The sequence below is a fragment of the Equus asinus genome, chromosome 20 (genome assembly GCF_041296235.1).
Source record: "Equus asinus isolate D_3611 breed Donkey chromosome 20, EquAss-T2T_v2, whole genome shotgun sequence".
Classification (NCBI taxonomy): domain Eukaryota; kingdom Metazoa; phylum Chordata; class Mammalia; order Perissodactyla; family Equidae; genus Equus; species Equus asinus.
Window position 1 is genome coordinate 25,734,514 of NC_091809.1, and position 17,430 is coordinate 25,751,943.

Sequence of the window (17,430 nt, forward strand, 5' to 3'; positions counted from 1 at the left end):
TGAAACTAACTTCTGGTCATGATAACAATTAAACATTTTTATTGCCAAAAGTTTGATTTGCATTTTTGGAAACAAAAGGAATGAGGTGAGGTTGGGAAGAGATTTGGATATTTGACCATTGCAAATCTTTAATAAAGATGAGCAAAGGCCTTGGAGTGATGCCATCCTTTTTCTTGCTCTTTATTTCTCCCTGACCAATAGTGGCAAGAAAAAAAAAGTGAACCCTATAAGTAAGTAGGTAAGTAAGTAAACAAATAAATAAATAAAAGGGAAAATAGCCCATGTCCATGGATGCTTATATTTAAATACTGTTCAGATGTCAATACTTCCCAGAATGTTCTAAATTTCCACAAAATCCCTATCAGAATCTCAGCTGACTGCATTATACTGTGGATGTTAATAAAAGAAACCTTAACTAAATTGGAGTCAGGAAGGCCTCTAGGGGGAGCTCTCATGCACTACCACTCACCCTCAATTACACCAAGGAAGGAGAGACGATGGCTTTCATCTTCAACAGGATGTAAAACTACTTTTCACTGAAGGAAAATTCTCTCCTCACCTGGCAAGGGCCCAGCCAATGAGAAACGCTGCAGCTCAGCCAATGAGAGGCCATTGCTGCCCTGAGCTGTTACTTTCCGACAATGGATTTTCACTTAGAACAGCCCCTCCCTACTCCCCCTTTTTCTCTATAAAAGCAGCTCCTTTTCTTTGTTTGCTGGATTTGCCTCTGGTTTGCCACAGCGTGCACACGCCAAATTGCAATTCTTTTGGCTATTCTTGAATAAACTCATTTTGAGATAAAATACCAGGCAAATTTGCTTTTTAGGTTGACAATAGTAATTGGCAAGCTGTTTCATAAATTATATGGAATTGCTGGGGAATCATAATAGCCAAACCGATCTCCAAAAGTAAAACAAAGTAGTAGGATTAACATTTTCTGATTTCAAATCTGACTGCTCAGCACAGTAATCAAGGAATGTGGTGATGACACAAGGATAGACACACAGATCAGTGGGTTCAGTTGAGATTCCAGATGCAAACCCTTCATCCATAGTCAATTACTTTTCAAAAAAGGTACCGAGAATAAGGAAAGAATATTCTTTTCAAGAATTGGTGCTGGGACAACTGGATAGCAACATGAAGGAGAAGGAAATTGGATGTTCACATTACACCACACACAATATTTTACCAAAATGGATTGAAGACCCCAACCTGAGGTAAAACCATGATGCTCTTAAAAAAACAGGGAAAAATATGACCCTGGATTTGGCAAAGAATTATTACATATGATACCAAAAGCAAAAACAGTAAAGAAAAAAAGGGGGGAATAATTTGAACTTCATTGAAATTCATCAGTTTGGGGCTTCAAAGCACATCATCAAGCAGGTGAAAACACCCATGGGAACCCATGTGCACTTCCGGTGGGAATGCAAAATCATGCCACCATTGTGGAAAACAGTATGGTAGTTTTTCAAAAATTACAAAGTGTTACCATATGCTCCAGCTTATCTAATTCTAAGTATATACCCCAAAGAATTCAAAACATGGACTCAAACAGATATTTGTACACTTGTGTTCTTGGAGCGTTATTCACAGTACCCAAAAGGTGAAAGGAACCTAAGTTTTCATCAGTGGATGAACGGATGAAGAAAATGTGGTACACACCTACAACTGAGTACTATTGAAGTTTAAGAAGCTTTAAGAAGAAATGAAATTCTGACACATGCTACAATTTGGGTGAACCTCAAGGACATTATAGTAAGTGAAACAAGCCAGTTGAAAAAAGGACAAAAACTGTATGATTCCACTGATATGAGGTACCTAGAATGGTCAGATTCATAGAGACAGCAGGACAGTGGTTGTCAGGGGCTGGGGGAGCAAGGGCAATGGGCTGTTGGTGTTTAATATGGGTAGAGTTACAGTTGTGCATTATGAAGCGTTCTGGAGATTGGTTTCACAATGTCAGTGTACTTCACACTATAAACTATACACTTAAATATGGATAAGATGTAATTTGTATGGAATAAATACAGAAGGTGGTCAAAAGGTACACACTTGCGTGGTAAACTAAGTCATGGGGATATAATTTACAGTATAGTGACTATAGTTAATACTACTGAATTGTATATTTAAAATTTTCTAAGAGAGATCTTAAAAGTTCTAATCACAAGAAAAAAATTATAACTGCATGTGGTGATGCATCTTAACTAGATTTATTGTGGTACGCCTGAAACGAATATAATGATACATGTCAATTATATCTAAAGTAGAAAAAAAAAGAAGGAAGTATTGATACATCCTACAACATGGAATTCCCTGAAAAAATTATACCAAGTGAATGAAACCAAACACAAAGACCACATATTACATATTTCCATTCACATGAAAGTCAACAAACACGGCAATTTATACAGACAGACAATAGATTAGTGGTTGTCTGGGGCTGGCACTTGGAGGAGCTAGGCAGGAAGACAGGGCAGTGGTGGGTTAAGGGTAGAGGTGTTTCTTTTTAGGTGATGGAAATGTCCTGAAATTGACTGTGGTGATGATTGCACTGAAGACCATGAGTTGCAGACATTAAAGGGGTCCATTGTATGGGATATGTATTGTTTCTCAAAAAAACTTCAAATAAGTGGATAAATACATTAAGAGTTTTGCAATGCAAATGAGTTTTGCAATCCAATCTCTTAAACATGTGAGTACTTTTCAGGTACATCCCACATTTACATAACCTTTTCTGTTTTTTTGTTGTATCAGTCCAAACAGGAATTGAATTACCTTAGGGATACTATAGCCTTCACACTTCAAAGTTCTCTCAGGATACATTCTAACAATGATCTAAAATAAATTTCCCTCCAGGGTAAAAGGTACACCTGAGAATTGAATGAACACCCCTCACACCATCTGGTTAGACTGAGAAGAGACCTTGCGCCCAGCTGCGGCTGAGGTTCCAACTTCCCATCAGAGCTAAGGGGTTGGGAGGCCAGAGGATTCCCTAGTCTGATATGAGGGGTTGGGGAAGCGCTGGGTGGAAGACTCAAGGCTGTCAACAGTCAGAGATCAAAGTGGAGCCAGAGTAATCATTACGCACCGTGAGTTGACTATGAAGTGTCTGTGTTTGCAAAGGGTCACAGTTCCCCGAGCGGCCTCCTGGCACCGCCATTTCAATGGAAAAGTCCCCGGAGAGGACAAAGTCCAGCTCCAGGTCAGCTCAGACACCTGACCTCCGACCGGCTGTCACTCAGGAGCGAGGGGGAGGGGCCTTCTGACCTGTCCAATCAGTGTTGGCCGGGTGGCAGGTGGGCGGGGCGACGCTCTGCAGCCAAAGTCGACTGGCTGTGGTTCTGCAGTGGTTCCGATGGCGGGTCGCCTGCCCGTAAGTGTCCACGTTGCTCTGCCGCGCAGTCCGTCGCGCCGTGACCTGTACCGAGTCGGAGGGAGGACGCCGGGAGCCCCACGAGCCTCAGCGATGGTGAGAGTTCAGCCCCGGAGGAGGAGGGGCTGGTTGAAGCGGCGGGGCGGGCCCGGCCTCCCGCGGTCCCCCCAGGGCTCTGCAGCCCCGAGTCCGCGGTGGCGCCGCTCGGCCCTCAGGCCCCTCCGGCCGCAGCGTGGGGGCGGGGCCGGCAGCCGGGCCCCGGGCGTCCTGTGGTCCCTGCGCGCGGCGACTTGGGCCGGAGCGTCTCTGGGCCGCTGTGCGCCCACAGCCCCGTGTGTCCCAGACGGTGCGGGGCCCGCGGGAGGGCCCGCAGGACAGTCGGGCCTCGGGCTTCGGGGTCCGTGCGCGGAGGGGCTGCGGTCTGTGGGTCCCCAGTGCTTCTTTTTTCCCTAGGAGGCGCCCAGTTTTTCCTGAGTTTTCCAAATATTTGGGGAGAAAAGTCTCAAATCCACAACCCTGTGCCCCCAGCTCTTCCAGGGCTGCCAATAAGTCTCAATTTTCAGATCGCTCCTTGTGTTCCCAAAGCCACCTGCCCCTCTCGGATTCACAGCATCCTTATCAACTATTCGCCCTCCGTGGTGCATCGCACAAACCCTTTTTTAGTTGTTTATCGTTATTCCCCAGAGCCATGGATGCCCCTTTCTTAAAGATGGTATTTGTCTGTGGATATTTTACATGAGAGGAAAGCAGAGAATACCACCTGCAACTACAAAGCATGAAATCCTTGTCTGTCCCCCAGGGTCTTTCTGGGCACAGACATGCAGTTGTCACTCCTTTGGGTGGAGGTTCCTCTTGAGAAACTTTCCTGGGTGATCCGTCCTGTCAGCACTGCCCCTCCTTAGGTTTGTGACCTAGAAAAGATTCACTAACTCATGTGTCTCCATTTTTCAATAACCGTAGATATATTTAATCAATAAACCTTGGAAGACAATATAAAATAGTTAAAAACAGACAACAAAGAGCTGAATTTCAGAAAAAAAAATTACATTCCATTTGTTAAGAATTCTTACTTCACTCTTTCTTCCCCTGAACGTGTGTAGTAAGTTTCTGAGGCCTGTTCTTTGCTTTTGGATGTTATTAAATGAAGTTTCAGGCCTTAGACATGCAGACCCCAAGCGTTCAAGTGTGACTTCTTGCCATGGAAATAATAAATAACTGATTTTTCTTCCTGAAAGTAATAGATTGTTAGGGTTTTCCAGCTGAGCTGGTAAAACTGCCTTATAATTCCCTGCCCTATTTTTCACATAAAGATTGAGTTTAAGTGATTTTCCTGGATTATTCAAGTACTGGGTTTGTGTCATTTGAAATAACAGTGATGTTCCAAAGCATATCCAGTGGGGAGCAGAGGCCCCCAGTCCAAGACCCAAGCTAAGGCCCCCTTGGGCCTGCAGAGGGAAGGCCTTGAAGGCCCAGTTGTCCTTCCTGGGGAGCCTCCCCCTGCAGGTGTCCTGCTGCTCACACCCCCATGGAAGGAGCCTTTATCCTGAGAGGAGCTGCAGAGCCCTGGAAAGCTGGGGGTGCACGTGCTCATGGGGTGGGGAGTATTGCCCTTTCTGAGGCTGTGGTTGTGGTTCCTTAGGGCTGGACATTTTAGACATTGTTTGAGTTTTGCACCCACACTGTAGGTGCACTGAGAGTGTAATCTGTGCACAGTGAGAAAGTCTGTGAGGATCAGGTGTTGTGTCCTGTGGACAAAGTGTTCGTGAATTTGGAGTTCATGTGGGTCAGAAGCTTAAACTGAAGCCAGCTGAGAGTTTCCTCACTTGTGAGGATGGGAGCCTGGGGGAGGCACCGCTTCCATGCTCACAGGAGAGGGAGGGTGTGTGGGGTTCCAGAGTTCACTCCTGTGGCTGCTCAGGGGTCCCCACCCTCCTTCACCAGCCACAAGGCCACTCTAGGGCTTACATCTCAGGCAGGAGTGTTTAGACCTCAAGTCTGGGAATATGGTCACTTTCTGAATGTGAGTTTTCCTTCTGCACTGTAGACAAGCAGGCTGCTTCTATGGCCTCATTCAAATATTCATGTTTCTGTCCTCGGATTCCTTTATCACTTGAAGATTGCAGCCCTTTGATTCTAGTCTCCATTAGCGCTTGGAAATTAAAATGTAAGTTGATTGTGAGATAGGATGAGTAAGGCAAGAACATCGTGGAGCCAAATAGAACTCTTGTTTCATTTAGGCAAGAGAACCTCGTGATGTGAGGTGGGTTTGCTTAACTTCTCAGGCGCATTTTCCACTTTTATGTCAGCTTCTGTGTGTCCATGTTCTGAGGGAACTTTGACATTTAAAAGGCTATACTATTCCTAAGGCAAATGAATTCCTATTTTAATGGATCTGAGGAAAACACTTGAATTTCTATTTTCATTGATATAAGGAGTCATGTAAAGCTTACGTAAATCTTTGGAATTCCGACTTTATTGCAGGGCTTAATGCAAACCCCTAGCGTACTCCTTCCTGAAAATATCAGCACTGTGAAACATAGTGCAGGGACAAACTATAATGCCCCTTGTCCTTTTGGAAATGAATTTGTAAGTTGTTTTCACTGTTTTGTGTTTATTGGGGCTTAAAGCGTAAAATCCTGGTGTGCTTTTCTATGTAGAAATATTAAAATTAAATTAATTTTAAAATGCAAAAGTTAATTGAAAATAATGATCAAGCCTAGGAAAATGTGGTGTATATAAATTTCTCTCCTTATCTCAAATAAATCATGCGTGGGAAGGTTAAAATATTCCTAAGAGAGGAAACGCCCTTAAGGAGACTCCCCGCCTGCTTGTCCTGCCCCGCTCCTCTACCTGACTCCAGCCCCCCTCCCATGACCAGTGTTGATCACTGCTTCACCATCCTGTTAGTGCTTCTTTATGTAAAACCACACCAGTGCATATGCCTGTTTTTCTCACCTGTGTTTGTTCCTGTAATGTGTGGCCAGGGTCCACATATTTGCTGTTTGGCCACTGAACACTTAAGCCTCGCCCTCCCTTTCCCCCTGGGTCTTCTTCCCTGGACAAGCTGATGAGAAAGCCTGGAGGCTCCTGCACTGTGGGCTGCTGCTTGCGGGGCAGCTCCTCCTGGGCGCTGTGCTGCCCTGTGCTGCACTGTTGACCCCACCAAGCCTGGGTTCTAGGTGCGGAGAACTCCCAGGTGGCAGTTTGGGTAATTCCTCGTCCTTCAGGAGCAGGAGTCTAGGAATGAGGCCTTCCTTATGTGGCCTCAGTCAGTGACTTGGTGGGATCTATCTGTGTGTCTAGAGTGAGTGTGACACTGAGGTTGGGGTTGCCTTGATACTGGGATTGTGAGGGGACGATTATACCCTGTCAGTGAGCTGAGCCCATCAAGGGTCACTGCTTACAGAGCAATCATTTCACAGAGAAAGAGAAGAGAGGAAAATGCAGCCGGTAGATGGTGAGAGCTCAAAGGGCTCAGCAGGACCCCTAGGGAACTCTGCTGCTGCTGCCCGTGTGTCTTTTGCAACGTAGGTCCTGACCCTCCGGGTTATGGTGGACAACACCCACAGTCTGCGTCTGGCACAGCAAAGGGACTAGTTTGAACCCATCTTCATCCTGGGTTCCTTAAACTCTGTAAACCAACCAGTTGTCATGGAGGAGGCGTCTGACCCTGATGGCGGCAGTGATGTGAGGCTCTCTGGAGGAGGGCCTTAAGTTGTCTGTAGGCTTCTGATGCAGGAAACTGCCCCACGTCCCGCACTATATGCCACTAGAGCTGCTTTTTCATCTCATACTGAGATCTCTTGAAAACAGAGGCTCTTGTAAGTAATGAGCATGAGACCCTCTGCCAGGGCACCTGTTATGCCTTTGGCCTTGAAAACAGCACCCTGCCTGCTCAGCTCAGCTACTGACACCTACTTGTGATATGATGGAGCCTAACCTTGGCCCTGCAGTGTATGCCACGTGCAGCAGGGTCATGGCCCTTCTTCAGTTTATTGAAAGATGCTGTGGTGATGGAGGAGGCCACCCCTCTCCCAGACCCCTTGGTTCCCTGGGTAGTTCCTCGGGATTAACTGAATGCACAGCACTGGGGAGTACATAGAGTTTGATGACAATACACATTTGTACATGATGGAGCTCAGTGCGGCGCTGATGCTCTTCATCCCTTAATTGGGACATCCGTGATGAAGAACCAAACCGAAGGAGCTAACGGAGCTAACCAAGCAGCAGGCAGTAATCTTAGTACAGGCCCAAAGTTGGCCTAATCTGCACATTTTCACAAACTCTTGGATGATTGTCTACGGGATGCCGCTTTGTGGCAAAAGAACTCTGGGAATCTCTTGACTCGGAGATACTCAAAATAGAAATCAAGGTAACACTTGTCTGTACATTGCTGGGTCTACAATACAAGGACTCACCAGGACACTTGTCATCCACCTTGGAGTTCTGACACTACTGATACTGACCATGGCGCTTCTCAGAGGATACGGTGGGTGAGTTCTCCAACAAGGCATTCGATGGAAGTTTCCCCTCCCTTATGGGTCCCAGGCTCATAGAGCACCGGGCTGGCTTACTGAGATCAGTTGAGTAAGAAGTGTCCTGTTTCACTCATCAGCAGTGGATTGTAATGAGTCTGTCTACTTCTTTCTTTTAAAGACTTCAGTGTTTCTTAGAACAGTTTCAGGTTTACAGAAAAGTGATCAGATTTTACATATTTTCCACATAACCCTTCTCTCTGCATCCACATAGTTTGCACAACTTTTCACATTTTGTATTACTGTGGTCATTTCTTACAATTTCTGACCCATATTGATGCATCACAGTGCACAGTGTACATTAGCATTGACTCTGTGTTATACAATGTATGGGTTTTGGCAAATGTATAATGACCTGTGTCCATCATTTCTGGGTCATAGGGTGTAGTTTCGCTTCCCTAAAACTACCCTGTGCTCCATGTATTGACTCATCCCTCCCCCAAGCCCCAGGTTCTTCACAACCAAAGATCTTTCTACTTGCTGGTGCTTTTGTCTTTTCCAGAATGTCATGTACTTGGAATCATACTCTACATACCCTTGTCACATTGGCTTCTTTCCCTTAGCAGTATACTTCTAAGGTTCCTCCCTGTGTTTTCATGGCTTGGTACCTCATTTCTTTTATCACTGAACAGTATTTCATTGTATGGATACACCACTGATTGTCTGTTCAACACTTGAAGGACATCTTGCTTAAAACTCTAACTCTTGCCAATTATGAATAAAGTGCCTATAAACATTCATATGTGGCTTTTATGTGAATGTAAGGTTTCAACTCATTTAGAAAAATACCAAGGTGCCTTATTGGTGGATCTTCCTCTATGTAGCAACAGTGTAGTTTGTTTTCAAAGAAAGTTCCTGCCTTCCATTGTAGGCACACCAAATTCCATTCCTGCCAACAGTGAATGAGGATTACCTGTAGCTTTGCATCTTAAAGAATATTTAGTGTTCTATTTTGAGTTTTCCCCATTTAATAAGTGTTTAATGTTCCCTCATTGTTTTATTTGCAATTTCCTAATGACATTTGATGCGAAGCATGTTTTTATATTGCTTATTTCCTATCTGTATATCTTATTCAGTGAGCTGTCTTTTCATATCTTTTGCCCATTTTTTTATTGGGTTGTTTCTCTTATGACTGTTGAGTTTTAAGAGTTCTTTGGATATTTCTGGTAGTACTTATTTATCAGATAAGTGTTTACAAAGGTTTTCTCATATTCTGTAAATTGTGCTTTTATTCTCTTAACACTATCTTTCTCATAGCAGGAGATTTTCATTTTAAGGAAGTAAAATTTTTTTTTCTTTTCTGGATCTTACTTTTTGTTTTGTATCCAAAAATTCATCTCCAAACCCAAAGTTAGCTAGATTTTCTCCTATGTCATATCCTAGGAGTTTATTCCTCTGGAATTTTACATTTAGATCTGTGATGTGTTTTGACTTAATTTTTTTGAAAGGTATAAGGCCCGTGACTGCATTCATTTTATGTGTGTGTTTGTATGTGAGTATCCATTATTTCCACCACTGTTTGCTTAAAAAACTTACTTTCATGTGAATTGCCTTTCTTTCTTTGTCAAAGATCAGTTGGCTATATTTGTGTGGGTCTATAAGGAAAGCCGTTGACTCATGTACCTTTCAACCTTGCTGTACTCTCTTATGAATTCCATGAGTTATTTCTGTTGTGAATCCTTTCTCAGGTTTCACGGACACAGTCATGCCATATGGAGAAAACGTTATGAGTTTAGCTGTAAAATTCAAAAAGGTGTTCCTTCTCAAGTAGTGAAAGTTCCCCTCTATTACTAGTGTATCATAAATGGATGTTAGATTTTATCAAATCCTTTTTTATTTTCATTTCCCCCTCCTTTCCTTTTGTTATATTAGTAATATGTCTTCTCTCTTTTCTTAATCTTGACTAAATGTTTAACAATTTTGTTAGTCTTGTCTAAGAGCTAGCTTTTTCTGTTTTAATTTTCTCTTGATTTCCCACAATGACATTGCTTTCTTTTCTAATTTTTATTGTTTTGTTTTTATTGTGCTTACTTTGGCTTTTATTTGCCCTTCCTTTTATTGTTTCCTAAGATAGATGCTTACATTTTTTATTATAGATCTTTGGTTTTCCCAGTGTAATTGTTCAATGGCATAAATTTCCCTCTAGGCACTGCTTTTGCTGCATCTAAGAACTTTTTGTATGTTCTGTTTTCATTTCATTTAGTTCAAAATAATTTTTCACTTTCTTGAGACTTTTTGTTTGATCCTCTGTATTATTTAGAAATGTATTGTTGAATCTCCACATATTTGGGAATTTTCCAACTATCTTCTTGTTATTGACCTCTAGATGAATGCCTGTGTGATGTGAGAGAATATTTTATGTGATTTCTGTTCTTTCAGATTTGTCAAGGTGTGCTTTATGTCCCAGAATGTGGTTTGTCTTAGTGAATGTTCCACGTGACCTTGAGAAGAATGTATATTTTGCTGTTGCTGCATGAAGTATTCCATAGATTACAATGAAATCCAGTTGTTTCACAGTGCTGTTCCATTCACTTCTGTCCTTTCTCCTTTTCTGCCTACTGGAATTTATAATTCATAATAAGAGGGTGTCGAATTCTCCAACTATTGAATTCAATTCTTCTATTTTACTTGCATTCTGTCAGCTCTTGCCTTATGTATTTGCCCCCTCTTATGCACATGCACATGAAGCATTGCTATTCCTTCTTGGAAAATATACTCCTTTATTATTATGTAATGTGCCTCTTTATCTCTGAATTTTCCTTCATTTGAAATCTGTGTTATCTGTAATTCATATATGTATGCCAACTTTCTTTTGACCTGTGTTGGCATGGGATATTTTTCTCCATCCTTTTACCCCTCATCTGTGTGTGTCTTTATATTGAAAGTGGGTTTCTTATAGACAGTATATAACTCAGTTTGTTTTTTATAAATCTGGTGTTACTGTATCTTTCAATTATATTGAGACCATTGATGATTAAGGTGTTTATTGATACAGCTGGATTAATATTGAGTATCCCTTTTACTGTTTTTTTATATCTTGCTCTTGTTGTTTGTTTCTTTTTGTCTTCCACCTTCTCTGGCTGAAATCCAGCATTTTATGTGATTTTCTTTATTCTCTTCTCTTAGTATATTAATTACGCATTTTTTTTTTAAAAACTTGCCCTTGAGTTTTCAATACACATTGATACCTAACGCACCTTTTCTGCCAAATAACACTGTACCTCTTCACTGTGTGCAAGTACTTCATAACAGAATATTCCCTATTTCCCCTTCCTATGCCGTGTCACATTGCTGTCACTTATTTCACTTGTCCATAAGCTTCTCATTACCAAATACATTGTTGCTAATATTATATGAAACAAAGTGTCATTTGTTATATTAATTATAAACATAAAAGATGTTTTACCATCATCTTTTCTTTTTCTAATCTTCTACCTTTATCATTTACATTCTTTCCAATAAATTTTTGATCATTTTGAAGTAGGTGTACTAATGACAAATTTCCTCAATTTTTGTCTCAGAAAGCTGCTATTTTTCCTTTATTTTTGAAGGATAATTTTCCTTGACTGGACTTCTAAGAGAGTCATTTTCTATTCTCAACATTTCCCTCTACTCGTTAAATATTTCACTCTACTGTGTTCTTATTGCATTGTTTTTGAAAAGAAGTCCAATTTAATTTGAATTATTGTTTCTTTATACCCAAGTTGTGTTTCTTCTCTGGCACTTTTCAATATATTCTCTGTCTTCGATTTTTCTCTAGTTTGAATAGGATAATCTTGGGTGTACACTTTTGTAGCTTATCATTTTTAGTGTTCTCTGAGCTTCCTAGATGTACAATTTGCCAGCTCTCATTAATTTTAGGATATTTTCATGATTCTTATTTCAGTCGTTTCTTCTATTGCTTTCTGCCCTTTTTTTGTTGTTCAGGTATTCCTGTTCTGGGTAATTTAAGCCTCTGTTAAAGAGGGTTGTCCTAGGTTTCATGGATATTGTGTTCTGTCTTTTTTGTTCTTTTTTTTTTCCTTTTTGTCTCATAACTATAATACTTGTTTCATTGTAAAGCATTATGTCATTACCCAACATGCTCTTCACACTGCCATTACAGAGAAATATGAGGAAATGTGATCACAGTAAAAATGGATAATTTCCATGTGTTCATGATGCTGTTAAATTGGTGAGGAAGTGTGTACAGAAAAACTGAGTTTTTGATGATCGCATCACAGAATAAATGTTTGGAGATAACAGAATCATATGTAACCTTCCTACCAATAGAATGTAGATCCCCAGTGTTGTTAGTCTCATGCATCCTATTCTACACATATTTGTATTATTGTAGGATTCAGTGGTCATTGAGGATGTGACTGTGAACTTCACTCTGGAGGAGTGGGCTTTACTGGATCCTTCACAGAAGAAACTCTACAGAGATGTGATGTGGGAAACCTTCAGGAACCTGGCCTCAGTAGGTAAGAGTGAGGACATTCCTTCACTGCTTCAATGAGAGAACAAGTGTTTCTTGACCATCAAGATTGACTGTGGAAAGGAGAGATGTTGGTAAATAAACTAGAAATGGTCATAACTCATCATAGTCTTAGAATCTGAAATTTTTTCTATAATTTCTAGTACTTTGTAATCAACTTTCCAGGTCTGCATTTTAGGAAAAACATGGGACAATCATAATATTGAAGATCAGGACAAAAACCAGGAGAGAAAACTAAGGTGAGTTACATTTACAATAGAAAGCAGTGTCTTAGATGAGAATCCTGGTGTGTTATGAAATTTTTAAAAGACGCAAAGAAACCAAATGACCCTTTCTTCAAATTTAGCTATTCTTGGAAAATTTTCACCAAATGTACTTTCTAAGATGTGTTATAGAGGTTCAGCTTTTGCAAAATGGCTCTCTTGGAAACAGTATTAATAAACCCTATGTATGAATATCACTGTTTGGATAATAGCAGGGGTGAGGTCCTCTTGCAGAGTATTCAGTTTATTCAATTTGCAAGCATTCAGACAAGGCAGAACACCTAAACTTTTCCTATAAATCACAATAAATATGACAAATACAAAATTGTTATAAAGAAATCATTTATAATGTGCTTCTCATTTTTTACAGAAATCATATGGTAGGGAGACTCTGTGAAAGTGAAGAGGGTAGTCAATGTGGAGAAAACTTTAGCTGTATTCCAAATCTAAAACCTAAAAGGAAAACTACAGCAAAACCATGTAAAGGCAGCGCAAGTGGAAAAGACTTCATCCATCATTCATCCCTTAATAGGCACGTTAGATGTCACACTGATCACAAAACACATATGCCTATCAAAAATATGGAGAGAAGCCATACAAATGTAAGGAATGTGGGAAAGTCTTCCCTTTTCCCAGTTCTCTTCAAATACATGAAAGACCTCATACTGGAGAGAAACCCTATGAATGTGAAAAATGCAGTAAAGCCTTCACTTCTTCCAGTTCTCTTCAAGGACATGAAAGAGTTCATACAGGAGAGAAAAACTATGAATGTAAACAATGTGGGAAAGCCTTTAGAGTTCCCTCAACTCTTCGCTCACACATGATCTCTCACACTGGAGATGGACCTTATAAATGTAAGGAATGTAAGAAAGTATTCATTTCTCTCATTGCTTTTCAAACACATGAAAGGAGTCACACTGGAGAGAAACCTTATGAATGTAAACATTGTGGTAAAGCATTTCTTCTACATCTCTTCGAATACGTGAAAGGAGACAAACTGGAGAGAAACCCTATGAATGTAAAAATTGTGACAAAGCCTTCAGTGATTCCAGTACTTTTCGAAAACATGAAAGACGTCACACTGGAAAGAGACCCTATAAATGTAAGGAATGTGGGAAAGCCTTTATTGCTCTCACAAACCTTTGAGTACACATGATCACTCACGCTGGAGACAGACCTTATAAATGTAAGGAATGTGGAAAAGTTTTCATTTATCCTAGTTCATTTCAAATACATGAAAGGAGTCACACTGGAGAAAAACCCTATGAATGTAAAGAACGTGGGAAAGCCTTCAGTTTGTACAATAACTTAAAAACACACAAAAGAACTCACGCAGGAGGGATACCCTTTGTATGCAATGAATGTGGTAAGGCTTTTATTTCACTTCAAGTTTTCCAAATACATGAAAGAAATCACACTAGTGAGATATTGTATGAATGTAAAAAATGCAATAAAGCACTCACTTCTTCCACTTCTCTGTGAAGACATGAAAGAAATCACACTAGAGAAAAATGCTATGAACGTAAAATATGCAGTAAGGCATTCTCTTATCCCAGTTCTCTTCAAATGCCTGAAAGAACTCATACTGGAGAGAAACCCCATGAATGTAAGGAATGTGGGAAAGCCTTTGAAGATCCCTCAGGCCTTCGATCACACATGACCTCTCACACTGGAGATAGACATCATAGATGTAAAGAATGTGAGAAAACATGTGTTTCCCAGTGCCTTTCAAGTACATGTGGGGAATCACACTGGAGAGAAACCCTATGAATGTAAAGAATGCAGTAAAGCATTCACTTGTACCAGTTTTCTTCGAGTACGTGAAAGAATTCATACAGGAGAGAAACCCTATGAATGTAAAAAATGCAGTAAAGCATTCAGTCGTACCAGTTCTCTTCGAGTACATGAAAGAACTCATACAGGCGAGAAATCCTATGAATGTGAAAAATGCAGTAAAGCCTTCACTACTTCCAGTTCTCTTCGAGGACGTGAAAGAATTCATACTGGAGAGAAACTCTATGAATGCAAGGAATGTGGGAGAGCCTTTAGAGATTCCTCAAGCCTTTGATCACACATGATCTCTCACACTGGAGACAGACCTCATAAATGTAAGGAATGTGAGAAAACATTTATTTCTCCCAGTACCTTTCAAGTACATAAAAGGAGTCACACTGAGGAGAAACCCTATGAATGTAAAGAATGCCATAAAGCATTCAGTCATACCAGTTCTCTTCGAGTACATGAAAGAATTCATACTGGAGACAAACCTATGAATGTAAGGAATGTGGGAAAGCCTTTAGAGATTCCTCAAGCCTTCGATCACACATAAATCTCTCACACTGGAGACAGACCTCATAAATGTAAGGCATGTGAGAAAACGTTTATTTCTCCCAGTGCCTTTCAAGTACATAAAAGGAGTCACACTGGGGAGAAACCCTATGAATGTAAAGAATGCCATAAAGCATTCAGTCATACCAGTTCTCTTCGAAAACATGAAAGAGTTCATACGGGAGAGAAACCCTATGAATGTAAGGAATGTGGGAAAGCTTTCAGTTCTCATCAAAGTTTCCAAATACATGAAAGAAATCATAGTGGAGAGAAACAGTATGAATGTGAGAAATGTAGTAAAGCATTTAGTTTTCCCAGTTCTCTTCGAAGACATGAAAGAACTCATACTGAAGAGAAATTGTATACACGTCAGGAAGGCAGGAAAGAAAAACCTTGATAAAAACCTCTTGAATATAAACAGCATGGGAAAGACTTCAAATGGCCTACATTTTTCTATGTGAATCTCCCACCAAAAAGAGATATAAATGTAATCATGGAAAAGCTTGATGGAAATTGTGTATGATGTTCTAGAAAATGTTCAACATAAAAGAGTTGTTGTAAAAATATTGTTTACCAAGCCTCCTCTTAAAGTGCAGCATTGGATTGCAGATTTCTATTAATGACTTTCAGAAATGAATATTGAAGTGAGATAATTCTGAAAGTCATCCTGCATCAATAGTACAGAAGATTACTAAGTAGGTGCTTTTTCCTTAAATCTATTAATATTTTCCCTTTAAGTCTTTTTTGTAATGTTTTAATTGTTCTGTGTTAAGGGGCCATTGAAAAATGGAAGTTTGTATTTGTTGGGATTTTCTTACTGGCCTTATACTGCAATTACTGGATATGCCTAATCCATTGTATAGATTGTTCTTTTCTCAGAGAAAGCTCCTTTTTTGGGGTGGTCAGTATAGGAGCCTATTTTTATTTTCCATATATTAAACAGTGGGGACCAATTTTCATGTGTGGCAAGTTTATCAAAGAGTATAGTTTCTTGGGAATTCTTATTTTCATATTTGGGCCTTTGTGGTTTGTCCTTCCTTCTGACTGGTATTTGGTGAATAGACTTTGAATTAGAGACCTGTAATAGGGCAACAAAATCTAGAGCTGGACATATCACCCTTGTGTTTTGTTGATGAGAGTAATAATAAGAACCAGATCTTTAAGAATCCATCCCCTTTATGGTTCCATGTTGGAATTCCCCAATAGCCTCACTTGCATGAGATTTGGAAGGCAGAAGCAAACAAGGCATTAGGCAGATTTGGGAGCCACCACACAGAGAGAGAGTCAGCTACGTATGAGATTTGAGGACAGCATTTTCCATCCCAGTTTCTGGATTCTTTGCCCTTCTAGTCAAGAGTATCTTGAAAATCACACCAACTGTTAGATTTCCATTTTCATAGAGGTGTATTTTCCACTGATGTTTTCACAAGTTTCACATCGAAGATCCATTAGGATTTTTCTGTAAGGCCTCTTGGAAACTAATTCAGACTTTTGTGGTTGGGAGTATTCTCTGATTCCTTTTTTCTCTAGGTTATATCTGTATAAGGTCTAATTTGTATAGTAAATACTGTGTGTGCTGTTAATACTGATAGTTAATATGTTTTCCTGATTCACCATGACATCTACAATGGGACATAAAAAGAAAGAAATGGGAGTTTGTTTCTCTGCTGCATTGTGCAGAGGCTGCCTTCACCAGTTCTTCCACATGAGAACAATCACCTTTCTCATGTCAGGAAGATGTTTTTTTTGTTTTGTTTCCTATTACTTGCAGCTGAAGGTATTCCCTCACTATGTTTTCAATAATGTTTGATTGTATGTCATTAAAACTGTCAGTTTCTTTGTGAAATGAATACTTCTTTTGTTCACTTGTTGTTTCACAAATTGTTCATTGTAGCTTGAATGATATATTTTACCAACTGTTTTCCAAGCCATCATATGTTTATAACTATTATTGTGAGTTTCATTTCCTCAGAAAATATATTAAAATCCGTATTTATTATGGATTTTCAGATACACTTTGCAATTTTCTTCACTTAATCATTATACATTATGAGTCACTTTTATCATGTGCATACAAATTCAGGTATTTTTTCCTCAGGCAAACTGTATTTTTTATTTTATGGTTATAATCTTCTTCATGAAAGTAAGTTCTTATTCATTCTTAACTGAAAACTTAAAAATCATGGGTTTTTTCAGTGCCCACTAGCCAGTGACCTGCAAGATTGCACCTGTAGGCAAAGAGAGGGTTGTTAGCAATTCTACTAAGAATGACCACAGACCATAAAGGACTGTGAAGTGTAACAGTAACAGGGTGCTCAGAAGAACTTCTTACAAGATTTTGGCCTGTGTTTGTGTATTTGACTGCTATTCAAGGAGGTAAGTCATTTTTTGTATTGAAAGTGGTGAGAAGGTAAACCTATCTTTGGCAAACATTTTATCTTTGGTAAACAT

General features: G+C 40.0%; 1 protein-coding gene and 1 pseudogene across 8 annotated transcripts in view; both read left to right on the forward strand.

Moving 5' to 3' along the window:
• LOC106826955 (zinc finger protein 709-like) overlaps positions 1-16,982 on the forward strand; it is a 58,093-nt gene extending 41,111 nt beyond the window's left edge. For 6 of the 8 annotated variants that reach the window (XM_070492165.1, XM_070492162.1, XM_070492161.1 and 3 more), the window contains 3 exons: positions 12,248-12,374; positions 12,567-12,627; positions 13,022-16,982. In XM_070492165.1, coding sequence (XP_070348266.1) covers positions 12,248-12,374; positions 12,567-12,627; positions 13,022-13,475 — 642 coding nt within the window. In that variant the 3' untranslated portion in view covers positions 13,476-16,982. Of the gene's footprint in view, positions 1-1,626; positions 1,759-3,245; positions 3,473-12,247; positions 12,375-12,553; positions 12,628-13,021 lie in introns of those variants that run through there. The other 2 variants (XR_011496200.1, XM_070492159.1) reach the window with 2 other exon arrangements.
• Positions 14,318-15,376, forward strand: LOC139041304 (zinc finger protein 709-like; annotated as a pseudogene).
• Positions 16,983-17,430: the final 448 nt, after the last annotated feature.